General features: G+C 44.2%; 1 protein-coding gene across 1 annotated transcript in view; it reads right to left on the minus strand.

Annotated features, from left to right (window-relative positions):
* The window catches only part of LOC109414878 (DAZ-associated protein 2), a 353,216-nt gene extending 335,883 nt beyond the window's left edge, over positions 1-17,333 (minus strand). Inside the window, exon 1 of the mRNA XM_062853256.1 lies at positions 16,713-17,333. Coding sequence (XP_062709240.1) covers positions 16,713-16,725 — 13 coding nt within the window. The 5' untranslated portion in view covers positions 16,726-17,333. The remainder of the gene's footprint in view (positions 1-16,712) is intronic.
* Between the last annotated feature and the right edge of the window lie 64 nt (positions 17,334-17,397).

Raw genomic sequence — 17,397 nt, forward strand, 5'->3', positions numbered from 1 at the left:
CCCTACACAACTGGACTGGCACAAGGCCAAGAGGGTACTGAGGTACTTGAAGTCGACCAGTAGCCACAAATTGACACTTGGATCCACAGCTGACGGGCTCGAGATGTATGCGGATGCCGATTGGGCCGGCAACCATCGGGACAGGAAGTCCAATTCCGGTTTCCTGATACGGCTTGGAGGTGGCATCATTAGCTGGGCATCGCGCAAGCAAACCTGTGTGGCGCTGTCGTCAACGGAAGCGGAGCTCGTGGCCTTAACTGAAGCATGCCAAGAATTGAGTTGGTTAAAGAAGCTGATGGTCGATCTAGGCAAAGACGTGTCGTTGCCAATAGCCACATTCGAAGACAACCAGAGCTGTATTCGACTGGTGGAAAACGGAAAGATTGAGAAGCGGTCGAAGCACATCGCAACCAAATATTTCTACGTTCGTGATCTTCAAGAGCAGCAGCAAATCATTCTGAAGTATTGTCCCAACGAGTTCATGCTGGCTGACATACTGACGAAACCGCTGCAGCACCTACGATTGAAGTTGTTAAGAGAGAAGTTAGGGTTACTAAACTGTATTGTCGAGGAGGAGTGTCGGAATTAGACGACAAACTATTAGTCTTAGTAAGCCATGCTATTTGTATGTATAGAAATAGAAAATAAATTAATCATTCTTGTTCCAACTGCCAACTGAAGTAGTTTGGTCTCTGGCTCTCGCCACATCCTACCAAAAAAAATGGATGATTTAGGAAGTTTTGTCTGGAAAAGTCTGGATCGTGTAAAAAAACCTACAAATTCCTGGAAAAACCTTACAAATTCTGAGAAAAACCTTACAAATCCCGAAAACAAATGTCTGGATCTTCCAGATTTTTGCAAAATGAGACCTCAAAAATCTGGATAAATCCAGATAAATCTGGAAGGTTGGCAACGCTGCTTGTGGCACAAAGCCTCTGCGCGATCGGTTCAGCTTCTCGTAGAACTTTCGTGTGTCCTTAGCGCGATACAGCTCTTCCATCGCTTCGCGATCTCGTTCTTCCTGCTGGCGCTTCTTCATCCGGAAGACTGAGTTCTGCCTGTTCCGCGCCTGTTTGTAACGTGCCTCATTCGCTCTCGTACGGTGTTGCAGCATTCTCACCCATGCTGCATTCTTCTCGTTTTTCAACTGTTCACATTCGCCGTCGTACCAGTCGTTTCTGTGATTCGGAGTCGCGAAGCCTAGTGCTGTAGCCGTGGTACTACCTATGGCGGATCGGATGTCCCTCCAGCCATCTTCAAGTGTAGCTGCGCCAAGCTGCTCTTCCGTTGGTAGGGCCACTGCTAACTGCTGCGCGTAGTCTTGAGCCAATTCTACGTTACGAAGTTGCTCGATGTTGAGCCGCGGCGTTCGACTTCGACGCGTGGTGATAACTGTCGAAAGTTTTGAGCGCATGCATACAGCGACTAAGTAGTGATCCGAATCTATATTCGCACTACGGTATGTGCGGACATTGGTTATATCCGAGAAGAATTTACCGTCGATTAGAACGTGGTCGATTTGGTTTTCTGTTTGATGGTCGGGTGATCTCCAGGTGGCTTTGTGGATATCTTTGCGGGGGAAGAAGGTGCTTCGGACTACCATACCACGGGAGGCTGCAAAGTTTACGCATCGCTGGCCGTTATCATTCGATACGGCGTGCAGGCTGTTTCGCCCGATTACCGGTCTGTACATTTCCTCCCTTCCTACCTGCGCGTTCATGTCGCCGACAACGATTTTCACGTCACGCGGCGAGCAACCATCGTATGTTTGCTCTAGGTAACACTATAAATCCTGTTCCCAGTTCATTGATGGTGCCACAGCTTTGGTAGAAGGTAGCCGCTCGATGCCCGCTTTTCCACACTTTCTGTCCAGTCCAACAAAGTTCCTGCCACGCCACGATGTCGAAGTTGCGGGGATGTAGTTCGTCGTAAATTATCCTGTCACATCCTGCGAAACCTAGTGACTTGCAATTTCATGTTCCAAGTTTCCAATCGTAGTCCTTATTTCGTCGCGTGGGTCTTTGCCGATTGTATCTTGTATCGAGTCGTATTTTCTCCTATGTTATTCGCAATGGGGATTTTTACGGGTGGCTTATTGGGCCTACGCCAACACTCCTGTCTCGCCGGAGGGCCACCGTGCCAGTTCTGTTTAACATCCCAACCAACACTGGGACGACCACGCTGATGGGGCTACCACCTTGGATCTAGCTGGGCGTGGTGCAGCGTTTCTTACTCAGCCGCTGAATGCCAGAACAGACGCTGTTTGAGCCGCTCCTCCTTGGTGAACGAACAGACGCTCAGATCGTACCTCCTCAATCTAGCTGAAGTCAGAAGGACAACAAAGCCCAGGCTGCACTACCAGCTAGCGCACAACTCTTAGCTGGCGGATTAGAATAACTTCTTCTTCTTTCTTCTGGTTGAACCGCTGGTTGACGGTTCGCGTTGAGGGCCAGTCAGAGTTGACTATATGCCCTGTTGACTTCTACGTTGGGTCGTTACTCTCTAGCTACAAATCCAATTTGCAGCATCTCACAAAGTCGCTGATTTCTTTGTATAGGAGAAGGTTTTTGGATTTCAGTACGTCCATTAGTGTCCTATGTGAGCGTTCGAAACTGTAGTTCATCCTTGTGTGGCCGTATCTTGGGCAGTCCATAATAACATGGTCTGCTGTTTCGGCTTCCTGGCACAATTCACACGATTCGTCGTCCACGATCTTCATTCTCGCCAGCCAGTAGCGTGAATAATTGTGCCCTGTCATTAATCGGTTGATCAGCCTCACTTCTTTTCCTGTCAAGTCTTTTCCATTGAACCAGGGTTTCTCTGAGAATACGTTTTGTAGTTCGAAGTATCGCTTTCCTTTCTCGATGGAGTAGCTCCCGTACCATTGTTTGGTCTTCTGCATCATCTGCGCTCTCAGGAGGATGAAAACGTCCTTCGCAAAAAGATTGTTTTCTAACAAAGTTGAGGTTTCTTGAAGTCCGAGTCGGGCTAACTCATCCGCCAGGTCGTTGCCTTGTGTTTCGACATGGCTTGGTATCCACTGAATGGACACACCCCACCGATGTGCTATTTTTAGTATTTCCGTGATGATACTTTCTGCTTTTCGGGTCTCCAGGGCATTTTCCAGCATGTAGCAGGCAGCCATCGAGTCCGTGTATATCACCTGCCATCGGAGTTGGTGCTCTTCGATCAAATGTAATGCAGTTATCAAAGCTTGGATCTCCGCAGCGGTAATGCTTGTTTCCTGCTCCAGCCTGAAGGATCTTCTAATTTGTACTGACTCGATATACACCCCTATTGCACAAACTGTTGCTTCCTTGGACGCATCGGTAAATACACGTCCTCGGTTTTTGTACTTGCCGTGCATTACCCCTAGTGTCGCTTGTTTTAACTTCATCTTCGGTTGATTCCTTTTGGGTCCAATAACGCCTTCTAATGTTGAACAAATTTCGACTTCGACGAAGCTTGGTACTTCCTCTATCGGCATGATTTTGTTGAATAGATTCCTATTCTCGCTATATACTCTTTCCATGTACGAGTATTTGTCCTCCTCGCCATTTTCAATTTGAGGTATTTGCATTAGCTGCTTCGAAACTACGTTTCTCCTTTCGAAACATCGCGCTACATTTCTGCCGGTTGCATATTCCATTCGAAGGTCTAACGGTTCTTGTCCAGATATAGCTGCGAGTGCATTAAGCGGTGTGCTCTTAGTACACCCAGTCGCTTTCCTCAGACATTGATTTGTCAGTGTTTTAAGGATGTTTCTATTGGTTTGCTTGGCATTCCATGTCACGACACAGCCGTATTCCATAACGCTCCTTATTAGTGCTTTGAAAATGTTCATCAGCACTTGCGGATGACTACCGCTCTTGATGCCAGATATTACCTTGATCATATTCAGTCGGTCGTTGATTTTTACTCGGGTTTCCCGTATGTGAACCCCGAAGCTGAGGTAACGGTCAATCGTCACCCCAAGGTAACGGGTACTTTTTACCGTTTCCAGAGGGGCTCCGTTTACTCTGACATTGAGTGTGTTGTTGCTGTTTGTGAAGAGGACTATTTTTGTTTTTTCCGGATTCATTTTGAAGTTCAATTGCTCCGCCTTAGTCACGAAGTTGTTCACAGCATTTTGCACCTTCGTGTTCAGTGTTTCCGTACTTTTGGCTCTTACAATTATTCCAAAATCGTCCGCGTACTGTACGAGGATTACATCTTCCTCCCCGCTGTGTAGCCCGACAGTGTACAGGTTGAACAAAGTTGGTGATAAGACATCTCCCTGAGGCAGCCCGTTGGAGATTATTCGACTAGCCGATCCGTTCCTCAACTTCATCGTAATTTGACGGTTGTACAGGAAAGATGTTATCCAAACCGTGAGCTCGTTCGGGACTGCGAAGGAACACAGGATTTCTTCCAGCTTATCCACCTGTACGGCGTTGAATGCGTTGGATAAATCTACGCAAACCATAGCTGAAATGAATCCCTCTCTTTTGTTCTGCTTAATGGTGTTGATGACATAGGACAGGCAAGTATTTGTCGACATGTTTTTACGGAATCCAAAAGAGGTGTGTGGGAGTATGTTTCGTGATTCGATGAAGTCTTGTAGTTTCTCCAAGACCGCCGAGTTCACGATCTTTGTTGGTGTTGGCACCAGGGAAATCGGTCGTTTTCCAGAAGCAGTACTTTGGTCACGGCCAGGCTTCGGGATAGCAACCACTTTAATAGTCTTTAAAGGGTCGCTGAGTCTGCCATTCCTCCACATGCGATTCAGATCTTCAATTATGTTTCGAGTAGCGGTGTCGCTTAGATTCCTGAGCATCTCGTAGGTTATGCGGTCTTCTCCAGGGGCGGTGTTTTTCTTTCGTTTTAGAATTCTATGCCACGTCTCAAGATCCAGTATGTTGTAGTGGGCTGCTACGCCGTAGCTGCCAACCACTCGCACGTCGTTTTCACCGAAATGAGTGTCTAGGAATTCTTCTGCTTCTTCTTGGACATCCCACGCTACATTGTTCTCCTTGCGATGGACGTGTTTTCCTGTTAATCGGCTTACTTTTCTCCACAACTCTTTGGAGCTCGAGAACGGTGTCAACTCCTCTGGGAACTCCTTCACTTTTTTCAAAACTTCCTGTCGTTTTTTCCGTTGAAATATTGCTGCTGCCTTCTTATATTCGATTAGATTTTCTTCACTGGATGTGTTGTTGAATTTCCTCCTAGCTTCACTTTTGATCTTCCAGGCTTCATCCACGTCTTCGCTCCACCAAAACTTGGGCTGTCTGTTATCCTTTTTCCTATGCTTTTTCGTTAGCTTTTTAACACTGTTCATCAAATCTCCGATGTTTTCCATCTCCGTGTCATTCAGCTTCGACAGCTCTTCGTTAATCCGCTTGTGGTTGTAGATGTATCTGATTTCTTGAGTAGCTTGAGCTGTGGTGATTGTGGTTTCTATGGCCAGATGATGACTGCAGCCTACACCCGTGTCCAAAACCTTCCAAAGCACTTCTGGGAAGATGGCGGCCGTGCACATCGTCAGATCTATCGCTGTTGATCGCCGGTCCAATTGGAGAGGTATAAATGTCTTCGTTCCATCGTTCAGCATGAGTAGGTCGTGGTCGTTGATTATCTGCATCAGTATTTCCCCGCGTCGATCGGATCTATCTCCTTCTGGATCCCATATATAATGGTGGGCATTCAAATCCCCACCGATAACCATTTTTTTGAACGGTCTTAACGTATTAACAATTTTAGTAATATCTTCTTCAAACGTATTATTAGTTATTGATGGACTGACATAAATAGATACCAAGGGGTTGGAAACTCTGACACCCTGGAATGTGCTGAAGTGTGCTGATCGGGTGTTTTTGGGTGTTTTTATGTGTTTCTCGGTGCATGAGCAGTTCAATGACGTTTTTGACAGCTCATGTGATAGACGTCATTCTTTTTCAATTTACTGGCAACACTTTTCGAGATTCTCCTCATCAGTTGTTTGTTTTGATGATAGTGGAAGGAATCTGAAGGAATCAATCGTGGCCCGGGTGAAAAGTGATAACAATCGGTACGATCCAGACTATGTCGGAACGGTAAATTTGGACTCGGAATGCGTACGATGCAGCAGCAGCAGTTGAACAAGAAGTTCAAAACTCCAAGAAATGTGTTCGCGCTCATCTGCTAGTGGTGGTGACGGATTGGAAAGTGCAACGGATGAGAAAAAAATGTATTTTATTCGGAGATACTCGAAGTCGGCCATCACCACAATCGTGGACGGCTGGATCGAGAAATACATCCTGAAAGGATTCGAATCCCAATCGGTATTGACTACGCTGATGAACTAGTTCTAATAGGCCAAATTACCACAGAGCTGCAACAGTGAGCATCCGGACGATGTCCGAGTCTGAGTAGTTTGACGAGATCAACCAAGGAAACAGCTCAAGATCTCTTTTGTGACTTCACACAGACGTTGGTCAAACAGTTCCGGTGCACTCAATCACTTTGAACGATCCGTCACACGGCAATCATGGCCACTATGAAACTGATCACAGCGATGGTGAACGTGACTGCATGCATCGGTCAACTTCGATCAAGCCGTCCAGCTGTACCACGGGCAACGACTGAAGTGCCGCGCTAACGATCAAGCACACCGAGCTGAAGGGAAACATGGATGAAGGTGGAAGGTAGAATTGCATAAAAGGAATTGTAATTATAACAAGATTGAATTATTATTAAAATAAAAATATTGGTTTTTCGGAAGTCAGCTCTCGAAGAAGCGCTAGTTTCGTTCAGAGCAAGATAGAATCTAATCAATCCGACGTCTTGGGAGGGATCATTGCTGGTTTATGAAGGAGTTTTTAGTGGGGAATTTACACCAGAAGCAAGAACTTTTAACTTTGCCGATTTCAATGCGAAATATAAATTGAAGCATAGCTTTCTTGAATCCACATTACATCATTTACATGATTTTTCAGCACAAGGACGGATTAGACTTTCGTACTTCACTTTTAATACACTGTTTACTTTACTTTCAATACAATTTATTGTTGGCATATTAGTTCCATTTTTTTCTGATTGTAAGTGTGAATAGTGCTCGTATTAAATCACAAAATCTAACTCACTATTAACGTTAAACTAAAACTCGAATTGAAAGTAAAAACCCGTCCAAAAACAGAAAAGAATACTTTCTCAATACGACTACAATTTACATTCCTCCTTGCATTCCTCGCTGTTGCTTTCGGTAGTAAACTGATGCGTATCCGGGCGCGATTGTCCACCGTTATCAGCATCCCTTCCACCACCACTTCTGTACCGGTTACTCGGTGGTTGATCGTGTTCCGGCGTTTTCACTTGCTGCTCCAAGAGAAGCTGCTGATCACTTGACTGATCATGTCTGGAAACAGCTCAAGATGAACTTTTGTGACTTCACACATACGTTGGTCAAACAGTTCCGGTGGATTCAATCGTTTCGGACGATTCGTCACACGGAAATCATGGCCACTATGAAACTGATCACGGCGCTGGTGAACGTGACTCTGTATGTATCGGTCAACTTCGATCAAGCCGTCCGGCTGTACGACGGGCAACGACTGAAGCGCCGCCGATTGTCCACCGTTGTCAGCACCCATACCACCACCACTTCCGTACCGGTTACCCACCGGTGGTTGACCCTGGCAGACCCTCATGGAATTCCGCGGTTGCATCAGGATCCTCGTTCCAACCTGATTGCTACGCTCGGCTGGTCAAGATCTTTTCCGGCTTCCTCACTTGCTGCTCCTTGAAAATCTTGGTCACCGGTGTTAAACGTCTGGCAGTCGGCCTCCTTTATTTTGGTCTTGGGCTGCGGCGGCGGCAGAGTAGTCGAGTTTCGTCATCCGGTCCATGATGGTGTTGACACAGGATTTCGTCTACCAGCTGTATCGAATCTTTTAAGCTGGGCGGGTCGAAGTTCTCCAGTGTAAACTCATCCGGTCTTCCGTTGCTGCCTCTTCCCGGTTCCGAGCAATCCAACGACAATAATTTGTCCCGATCCCATGTGATTGGGGGGCAGACGAACGTATTTCTTCGAACCAAAACAAAAACATCGGCAGGCCAATGATGCCAGAAAAATAAAAAAATATCCTGGTAGCACATCTGAAAGGTGTCGAAGTGTGTCAAAAGGTGTTTTTGGTGTGTGAAACGGGTGTTTAACACAAGGTGTCAGAGTTTCCAACCCCTTGATAGATACTATAACAAGATCTAACCCTGCTATTCGGAGCGCTACTATTTGTACAAAATCTGAAAGTGTTGGCATTTGAATTGGGTAATAATTGTATGATTTTTTAAGAAAAATAGCCGCTCCGCCATAATTATCTGGCCTGGAGTGTAGAAGTTGATGGTAATTTGGAAGTCTATACTTATTTGTTTGTTCTAGGTCTAATTGCGTCCAAGTTTCGGACAATAATGCAACATCGTAATTTTCTGCTTCTAATATTCTTTGGATTTCTGCTCTGTTCGTACTCAAGCTTTGTATGTTACTTTGAAACATTTTGAACGTTTTAGCCATTTTTAAATTTTACACAATCGTCTTCTGGAGGTCAAAGCACTCTTTCGAAATCTCTTTAAACTTTTCCCTAACTTCATCTGGCAAACCCTGGTCGATCACCATCGAGAAAAACTTCATAACCTGCTCTTGGAGCACCTTGTTTGCGTTTTCGGTCGCTTTCACTGTGGCATCTCGAATCATTCCCTGTACTCGTTCCATGTCCAGTACTCGGTGGGGGTTGTTCAAACCCGCTCCGTTTCCGGACGACTCCTCTCCTTTCTTCTTTCCTGGTTCCTGTTCTTTCTCTGCACTGTTTACGGGTTCAGCTTCGTGTTTTCGCTTGTTTTTCTTTCGTTTGTCCTTTTCGTTGTCGCTTGGTTTCCACAGCTTTACCGCAGGTGTGATGCGTTCTCGTGGGATGTTGGTTTTCTCCCATTGCTGCTTGAAGGATGCGTTTGCTTTTGCTGCATTTGAGTAGGCGTCGTTCAGTGATGGATATTCCTGGAAGTTACTCAAAAGGTCGTATCCATTTGAGCATGAGACTGGGCACAGTTCTCTTGCTTCGGCATATGTTAGGTTGGATTTTGCGCGGACTGAGTTGATCCTTGCTTGACGTTGCCTTTCTGGACACTTCGGATCGGTGGAACTATGTCCCTCCGTTCTGCAGTTGGCACACTTGATGGGTTTTTGGCATTCTTCATATTCGGCTTCCTCTTCATGTCGATTGCCGCACCGGCGGCACCGTCGTGACCCGTTACAGTTGATTGTACGATGGCCGTATCTTAAGCACTTCTCGCAAAGGTCCACTCGCTTAGTGAACGGAAGTACTTGCGCGGTGCAGGAGAACAGTCTTACCTTCTCCGGTAGCTGTTTCGCTCGGAAGGTTACGCTGATTGCATTTGATGGAACCTTTCGCCCTTCGATGTATCGATCCAGCCTACGTACCTGTAGTACCGGTTCTTCGCATTCCAGGTCGCTCTTGATTTCTTCTTCCGTGAGGTGGGTCGGGATTCCAGTGATTTTTCCGGTAATGGCGACCAGGTGGGTCGGAATGTATGCACGATAGTATTTACTTTCGGCGTTCAGCTTCTGCAGCAGTAGGTTGGCCTTGATGAAGTTGTTCAGTAGCACGATGATCTTGAAGCGTCCGACATACTTCATGTCGATGATGTGTCCTCGGAGTCCCTGCATTTTGCGTAGCGTTGCTCCCAACGCAAACTTGTTGATTTTCGCATCCGGGTTGTGCTTGTCCACTAGCTCGACATAGACTCGATTCGGTGGGGCATCGGTGAACGTGTAGAGGATATCCTCCCACTTCCTTTCGCCTTTTTGTTGTTCGTTTCGCATTCCATCGTTGTCCTGGTGATCGCTTTCGTGGGCCGTCGGCCATGTGCCTCCGACTGCTCCTTCTTCGGAACCGTCCGGTTCCTCCATTCCGGACACTTCTCCCCTAACCTCACTTGTTCACTTATTCACTCTTCGCAAAAACAAAATGGCTGCCTTTTTTGCAGACGGGCGTCCTTTTCGCCAAATCGAAATTCCCTCAATCACTTGTCACTATTCGATTTTTCTTCTCAATTTCACTCTATATCCTTCCCTTTGGAACTCTTCCTCGTGATTTTGTTTTAAAAACCGCACTCGAAAACCGTTTGATTTTGTAATACGCTCCGGTGAAAAAAATCAACTGCACGCTTTCGTTTTCCGATATGGAATGATTAGAATAACTAGCCACAGAAGTCCAATGTCGCGACTGTTCGTGTGACTAACATCTAGTTTACCACGCCCTTACAGCGTCAGTAGCGGTCCTATAAGTGTCAAATAAATTTTGTTTACCAAAACAAAAGATCCTCTACAAGATGGACACTTATAAACAATCAATTGTTACATTTAAAGTTATTAATGGAATTAATTAGGAAAAGTGACTACTGCGCCATCGGAGTTCTAGTGTATTTCTATTGTTGGCGGTCTTTGTCATCGTCTGACCCGTGGAAGCATGAGGTAGGAACTTGTGAGGACCAGAGCTATGTTGGACGCTCTCCTTATCGACGACTCACCGTTTTGCAGCCCGGACATCGTTGCCTGCGATTCGGCAAATCTCCAGCCAAAGTGCAGAGGCGATCAAGATGGCGTCACAGTCAGCGACGTGCAACTGATTCCCGGATTGACAACAAATCTTCTCTCGGTGAGTAGAATCGTGCAGAAGGGGTACTCGGTCAAGTTTGACGTTGGCTGCGAAGTGGATAATCCGAACGGCGAGTTGGCAACTGCGAGCCACTCCAACAATCAATTCAAGCTAGACCAGGCGGTGAGTAGCAGGCAAAAGGCCATGTCATGTAATGCTGTATAGGAAGTTTCGTGCTCTGGCACAAACGGATGGAGCATCTCGAACAAAATAGTGTTGATTTTCTTCGGAATCTAAAAAAATGGTCAAAAATGCAGATTTATCGGTTGTTTTTTGTCAGTAACTCAGAAACGAGTAGAGTTATCGCAATTCCAAGCACATTTTTTGGCCCTTTAGGGTTCTAAAATCACCGGTTTTAGTAGAAAAGCGTACTTTTTGGCCGAAAAAAAAATTAATGTTTTTTGGTCCCATACCATTTTTGACAACTATAAATAGGCCCCTTGAGGGACCACTTAGCCTTGAGATACGGACTTCAAATTTTGACACGATCATTTCTTAGCTAAAACGATCATTTTCCACCAACGAACTTATAACATTTCTAAGTTTTACAAAATAAGGGACGGCCTAATGTACAGGACGCTAGTAATGTGTCCGGTGGGCGCTAAGGGTGAGCTTTGGCGGCGTGTAGGACAACGGTGTATGTCGATGAAGAACGAACCACGAGCTCGCTGCGGTCTTACGGTGAGCCCAGCATCCAGAAGGTGGCCAAAGCGGTTCTGTAACACTAGCCCGAATGACACTAGCCCGAAAGTCACTAGCCCGAAAGACACTAGCCCGAATGCCACAAGCCCGAATGTAACACTAGCCCGAATACCAGTAGCCCGAATGGTAGCATAAGGTATTTTGGGGAAAACTAATTAACATTTTCATCAGATTTTTCCTTCTTAAAGGTATCGGCTATTCTTTCAAGATTTATTGACGCAAATCGTATTAGCACCATCATTTGCGCCATAATCAATTTACAAATCCGGCAGATTTTTCCTTCTTTGGAACATACGCTGTTCTTCCGTATTATATTATTACCAAGATACTGATAGATGAATTTCGCAGGCTTATTCTGCGCGGCGTGTGAGGTGAGACGAGTCGAATGAGGTGACAAAAGTCGAATCGCCCCATTTGATTTACATTAGTCGTCTCACGTCACGTGAGACGAAACCGTCCGTCTCACTTCACACGCCGCGCAGAATAAGCCTGTCGATTCGGGCTTGTGGTATTCGGGCTAGTGACATTCGCAGGCTTATTCTGCGCGGCGTGTGAGGTGAGACGAGTCGAATGAGGTGACAAAAGTCGACTCGCCCCATTTGATTTACATTAGTCGTCTCACGTCACGTGAGACGAAACCGTCCGTCTCACCTCACACGCCGCACAGAATAACCCTGTCGGGCTAACGGTGCATTCGGGCTAGTGTCATTCGGGCTAGTGTTATAGAATCGGCCAAAGCCGAAAGGATACGAACAAGAATGCCGCGAATAGTAACCTTGCGATGATTGTGTTCACAAGAATTCTGGATGGTACAAGACGACAGGAGCATAGCAAATTAGATGGGCTGACCAGGTCGAGATCGATTTGGAAAGTGTAGGACAGGACGTTTCCGAGAATGGAGCGCAGCAGTAGCGAACCGAAATGCGTGACATAGAATTCTAGATTCAGTTTTATCTATGTAAATTGTAATTGTAATTGCTCAGTCCACACCCAGGCCGACAACTGTCAGCCCATCTGCTTGTAGGCAGATGTGAACCTACTAAGCCTCCCCCGTTAACATGTCCTACACCGAATTGGCACACCGGGATCTTCCACAGGCAGGCGCTGGCGTTACCAGTCCCAACAAGTGTCAGATACATTAAATAGATGGGATAGAGGATATTGACCAATCCAAATTCCTGTGTGGTAGTGGTTTGTGTTCAGATTTCCCGTGTTAATCTATCTGTAAGAACTTTGTAAACATCTTTTGTTCTCACGTATATGGATAGGCTTGCATTAGGTTTCGTGAGACATTTTTTGGACAACTCAATAGGAAGATGTGGGAATAGGATGGGAAGAGGCAGAAAATGAAGAGATAGTAGAGAGCTTTCGATTTTGTTGCTGAAACGAGAAAAAGAAAGAATGATAAAGAACATTAGCGATATGTTCATAGATTATGATTTGATCGATAATTTCTCATCTATTTTGTTTCCATATCGTTGCATCGGTGACCATTTTCATCGCCTTTCTAGTTTTTGTTAGGGCCATCTCGCGTTTTTTTTCGTCATGTCCTCTTTGCCGGTTGGCGACGTTCGGGATGTAAGTAGAAAAGCATGCATTTAATATGATTAGTACGACAGTAATTGTGATTGCTCAGTACTTCCAGCCCATTTGTCCGCAGTACATATCAGGCATCCCGTTTTAACAAGTCCTACCCAGAATTAGGAACCCGGGTTTTCCATAGACAGTCCTAACTAGTGTCAGATAAGTTCAATTGAGGATAGGAAGCGGCAAAATTTGAAGACAGTAGAGAAGGTTTGGTTCATTGGTAGCTGTGTTCATGTGATGTTTGTTTGACATTGAAAAACTATTTTCCGTAGGTGTTTAACTCTCCACCCCAAATTTTTATACCGGAAATATATCTGATCAGATGTATAGTTTAGCAATTCTATGTCCACATTTAAATGATTTTGTTAATACATCTTTTATCAAGAAGAAATAATGTTGTTTACTGTTCTGTTATTCTGTTATTCTGTTATAATCAACGCACCCCCTGGCCGTGGCCAATCTGCGTTGTTTCGCTGGGCGATACGTCTACCAGTAGACTTGTATCTGCCCTATGCTAAACCGATTAGCATATCAAGTCCTTTCCACTGATGAGTAGGCTCGAATGTCCCGCCCCTCCCTATAACCCATAGGGGGAAATAAGGAGTTTCCAGTTTCAAGTATTGTATTGATTATGACACCAACTCTTTCTATTCCTTGGGAAAAAAAATCACTAGACTTGGATTATCCGACTACTATTAATAATGAACATAATTAAGATACAAGTTTACATACACAATTGTAAAAGCAGTGTCAGATACTTTAAAGTGAATTGAAAAATGTGAATAAGATAAATTGTAAACTATTTCGCGGCGACACGAATTCTTCATTAATGTCATAAATAAAGGCGCAAACAAACAAATAATTGATATTGAAGTATTTATCTATTAGCAAAGTAGTAGAAAGAGTTGGGTGCCTGATTATAAAATTGTTGTACTTATCTTTTGTGTTTCGGACAAGTCCCGTTTGTGTTGGCCATTAGGACACTTCTTGCTTCAAAACGGTCGTTTCTGGAATGGAAAAAGAATAATTGGCCGCACAACTCCGCAAATGGGCGGCCCGCACATATTAGTATAATGTTGCAATGATTGAACATAATAGAGTATAATTGTTAATCTATATGAATACTGCTACTAGTTCATGTTTCTCACCCTCCACGATTCTCTAGATATGTACTGTTATAGCGTGTTTGTTGTAAATTTGTTAATTGTGCTCATTCTGCGAATGGAGTGACGTGAGAAAAGTCGGAGTCGTATATCGAGATGAGGAATCCACTCTCGAATGAAGTGACTCGCCGTGTAAATCAAATGGAGAGTCACCTCATTCGAGTCGAGATTTCTCACCTCGATATACGACTCCGACTTTTCTCACGTCACTCCATTCGCAGAATGAGCACAAATAAGTGAAGCCTCCAAAACAGTTACGTGAAGTTGTATCAAAATTCTACAGAGTGTTGGGGAAGGGGAGGGGAAATAAACATACTTCTTCCTACACCTAGTAGTTCGGATCTTCTGTTCACACTTGTGCTCATTCTGCGAATGGAGTGACGTGAGAAAAGTCGGAGTCGTATATCGAGGTGAGAAATCTCGACTCGAATGAAGTGACTCTCCATTTGATTTACACGGCGAGTCACTTCATTCGAGAGTGGATTCCTCATCTCGATATACGACTCCGACTTTTCTCACGTCACTCCATTCGCAGAATGAGCACAACTGTCATTCCAACCTTCTTTCAGTGTGAAACGTTTCTGGATCTGTAACGGGTGGTATCACTTTACGCTACTCTTCTATCATGAACATAGATAACTACTTTTAAAAATAAAAGTTTTGTCCTACTACCTATTTTATACCTGAAAGATGTTAATTGGTCAAATGTTTCGTTCAGCAAGTCTATGTCCATATTGATGATACAACCTTTTATTAAGGAGTAATAATGTTGCTCACAGTTGTGAGGCAATATAACATTCAACTCATTGAGGGCAAGTTATGAACCTACCTACAGAAAATTTCTTATTAGGCTGTTACCTCTAAAACTACTAAACACATATTGAAACGTGAAATTGTATTGTAATAATTGATCCTAATCTTAACCCTATCACTGGAACGCGTTTGAAGCAAATTGATATTGCTAATGATTTGGTTGGGCATTAAAAGTTTTTTTGGTTTCGACAATAGTCACATACTATGCCCTACGACATTGACGATTCTATTGTCTATGGCTCACCTATTTCGTGCCACCCAGCAGGGACTTGGTCTGGTACCCAATTCAGTACATCCGCTCCACGTAATATACCGCACCTCTTTTGATTTGTGATATATTACGCGGAACATTACTCTCTTCATTCGGATAGCGGCTATGTAACCCATTGGATTAAAAGCCTCCATCGAACATTAAGCGATTAATCGGAGACTGAAGACTCTATACCAAATTTGGCTCAGAGACAGGTAATCAGTGAGGTCAGTTTTTCTCGTTTGTCAGAGACGATTGATACGTATTAAGACAAACTTTCCACTGCATCTGCCAGCAATAATCGGTGATCGATCAACATTCCGAGTACCCCAATTTACACAAGAATGCCAAGGCTCACCGCTCATGCTTTACAATACAGTTGGAAAAACTAGAACAACACCTGGCCACAATGATGCATAAAGCACTAAAGCGGACCGGAAGTGTTGGTGAGCCAGCCCCCACCAGAAATAATGTTGTTTACTGTTATAAAATAATTCAGTTAAAGGGCAGCTTATGTATTGCAATCCAGAGTAAACCTACAGAAAATGTCTCAATAAAAGTTAACTGTAGTTCAACTAACTACACAAACTAAAAAGTGTTATTATATTTTACCAATGTTTTCATCCTAATCATGACCTAAACATAGTTATGCGCTTAGTGTAAGTGGACGCCGCTTATGATTTGGTTGGACAATGACCAAAAATAGTGTTGTTTCGACAATAGTCACATACTATGCCCTACGACATTGACGATTCTGTTGTCTATGGCTCATCTATTTCGTGCCACCCAGCAGGGACTTGGTCTGGTACCCAATTCAGCATCTCCATTCCACGTAATGTACCGCACCTCTTTTGATTTGTGATATATTACGCGGAATATTGTTCTCTTCATTCGGATAGCGACTGTGTTACCCCATTGGATTGAAAGCCTCCATCAAACATGAAGCGACTAATCGGAGACTGAAGACTCTATACCATATTTGGCTCAGAGACAGGTAATCAGTGAAGTCAGTTTTTCTCGTTTGTCAGAGACGATTGATACGTATTAAGACAAACTTTCCACTGCATCTGCCAGCAGTAATCGGTGGTCGATCAACATTCCGAGTCCCCTAATTTCACAAGGATGCCAAGGATCACCGCTCATGCTTTACAATACAGTTGGAAAAACTAGAACAACACCTGGCCACAATGATGCATAAAGCACTAAAGCGGACCGGAAGATTCGATGAGCCAGCCCCCACCAGATTCAGTTTTATCTATGTAAGTATATTGAATTAGATAAATGAATGGGGGTTGTGTAAATTAACCTTTACGACGCGCGCTATCAAGCAACTGAAACTGTACTGCGCTCGCGCTGTATACAACGAGCGAGTTTTTTTTTGTAGTGTTGTACTTGTTACAACAACGCGCGTCCTGGAGGGTTAAGCGATGGATTTTTGAAGAAGACTGTTCGTCTGTGAACGAATTGTCCCAAAGATGTTGAAGTAAATAAAACTAAACAAAAACTTACCCAACAATTCCATTTGCCCATATTCCGACAGATCCCTGATGAACAACGACGGGTGCGCTCGTCTATACGAAATTGGGGACTTTCTGTGTGAAATAACAACAACCGCGGTGCAATGTTTGGTTTTACTCAGGTTGTAACTATTATTCGCAAATTTTTCGATTCTCTTCGGCAAATCATCATTTTAACGTTTGATGGTGCGTTAGGATCCATAAAACTGAAGCTGCAGTTGTTTAGTTTCTATCGTGCCCGCTTTTCGGTTAGGTCAAGCCCTGCTTGATCGAAGTGTTTCAGTTAGTCATGCAAACTTTACGATACTGGTCTTTGGAACTCTTGGAGTTATTCTTCTGCTCGTTCGTTTCTCACAGTACACAAGTGTCTTGAAATTTTCTATCTGGCATCGGTTTCTTGAAATGACATCGTACAACAGTCCTACGGAATGTGCACTTCTCTCTTTCGTCTCCATAGTTCGATAAGGTCTGTGGTGTTGTTCGTTCAACGTGGTAAGAAACATTTCTTTATTCTCGTATGGCTTGGTTACAATTAGTGTGTAGTCCTGGCTGATTATAAAGAACATCGTTTCAGTTTTGAGTAGTTTTGTCGATTTTTTTTGTATTGTTTCTACAAATAACGGGCAAGGTTTGCTTGCTTGTGAGTTTCTTTCTAGCGTCAAATAAATAGATCACTG

This window comes from Aedes albopictus, chromosome 2, assembly GCF_035046485.1.
Source record: "Aedes albopictus strain Foshan chromosome 2, AalbF5, whole genome shotgun sequence".
Classification (NCBI taxonomy): domain Eukaryota; kingdom Metazoa; phylum Arthropoda; class Insecta; order Diptera; family Culicidae; genus Aedes; species Aedes albopictus.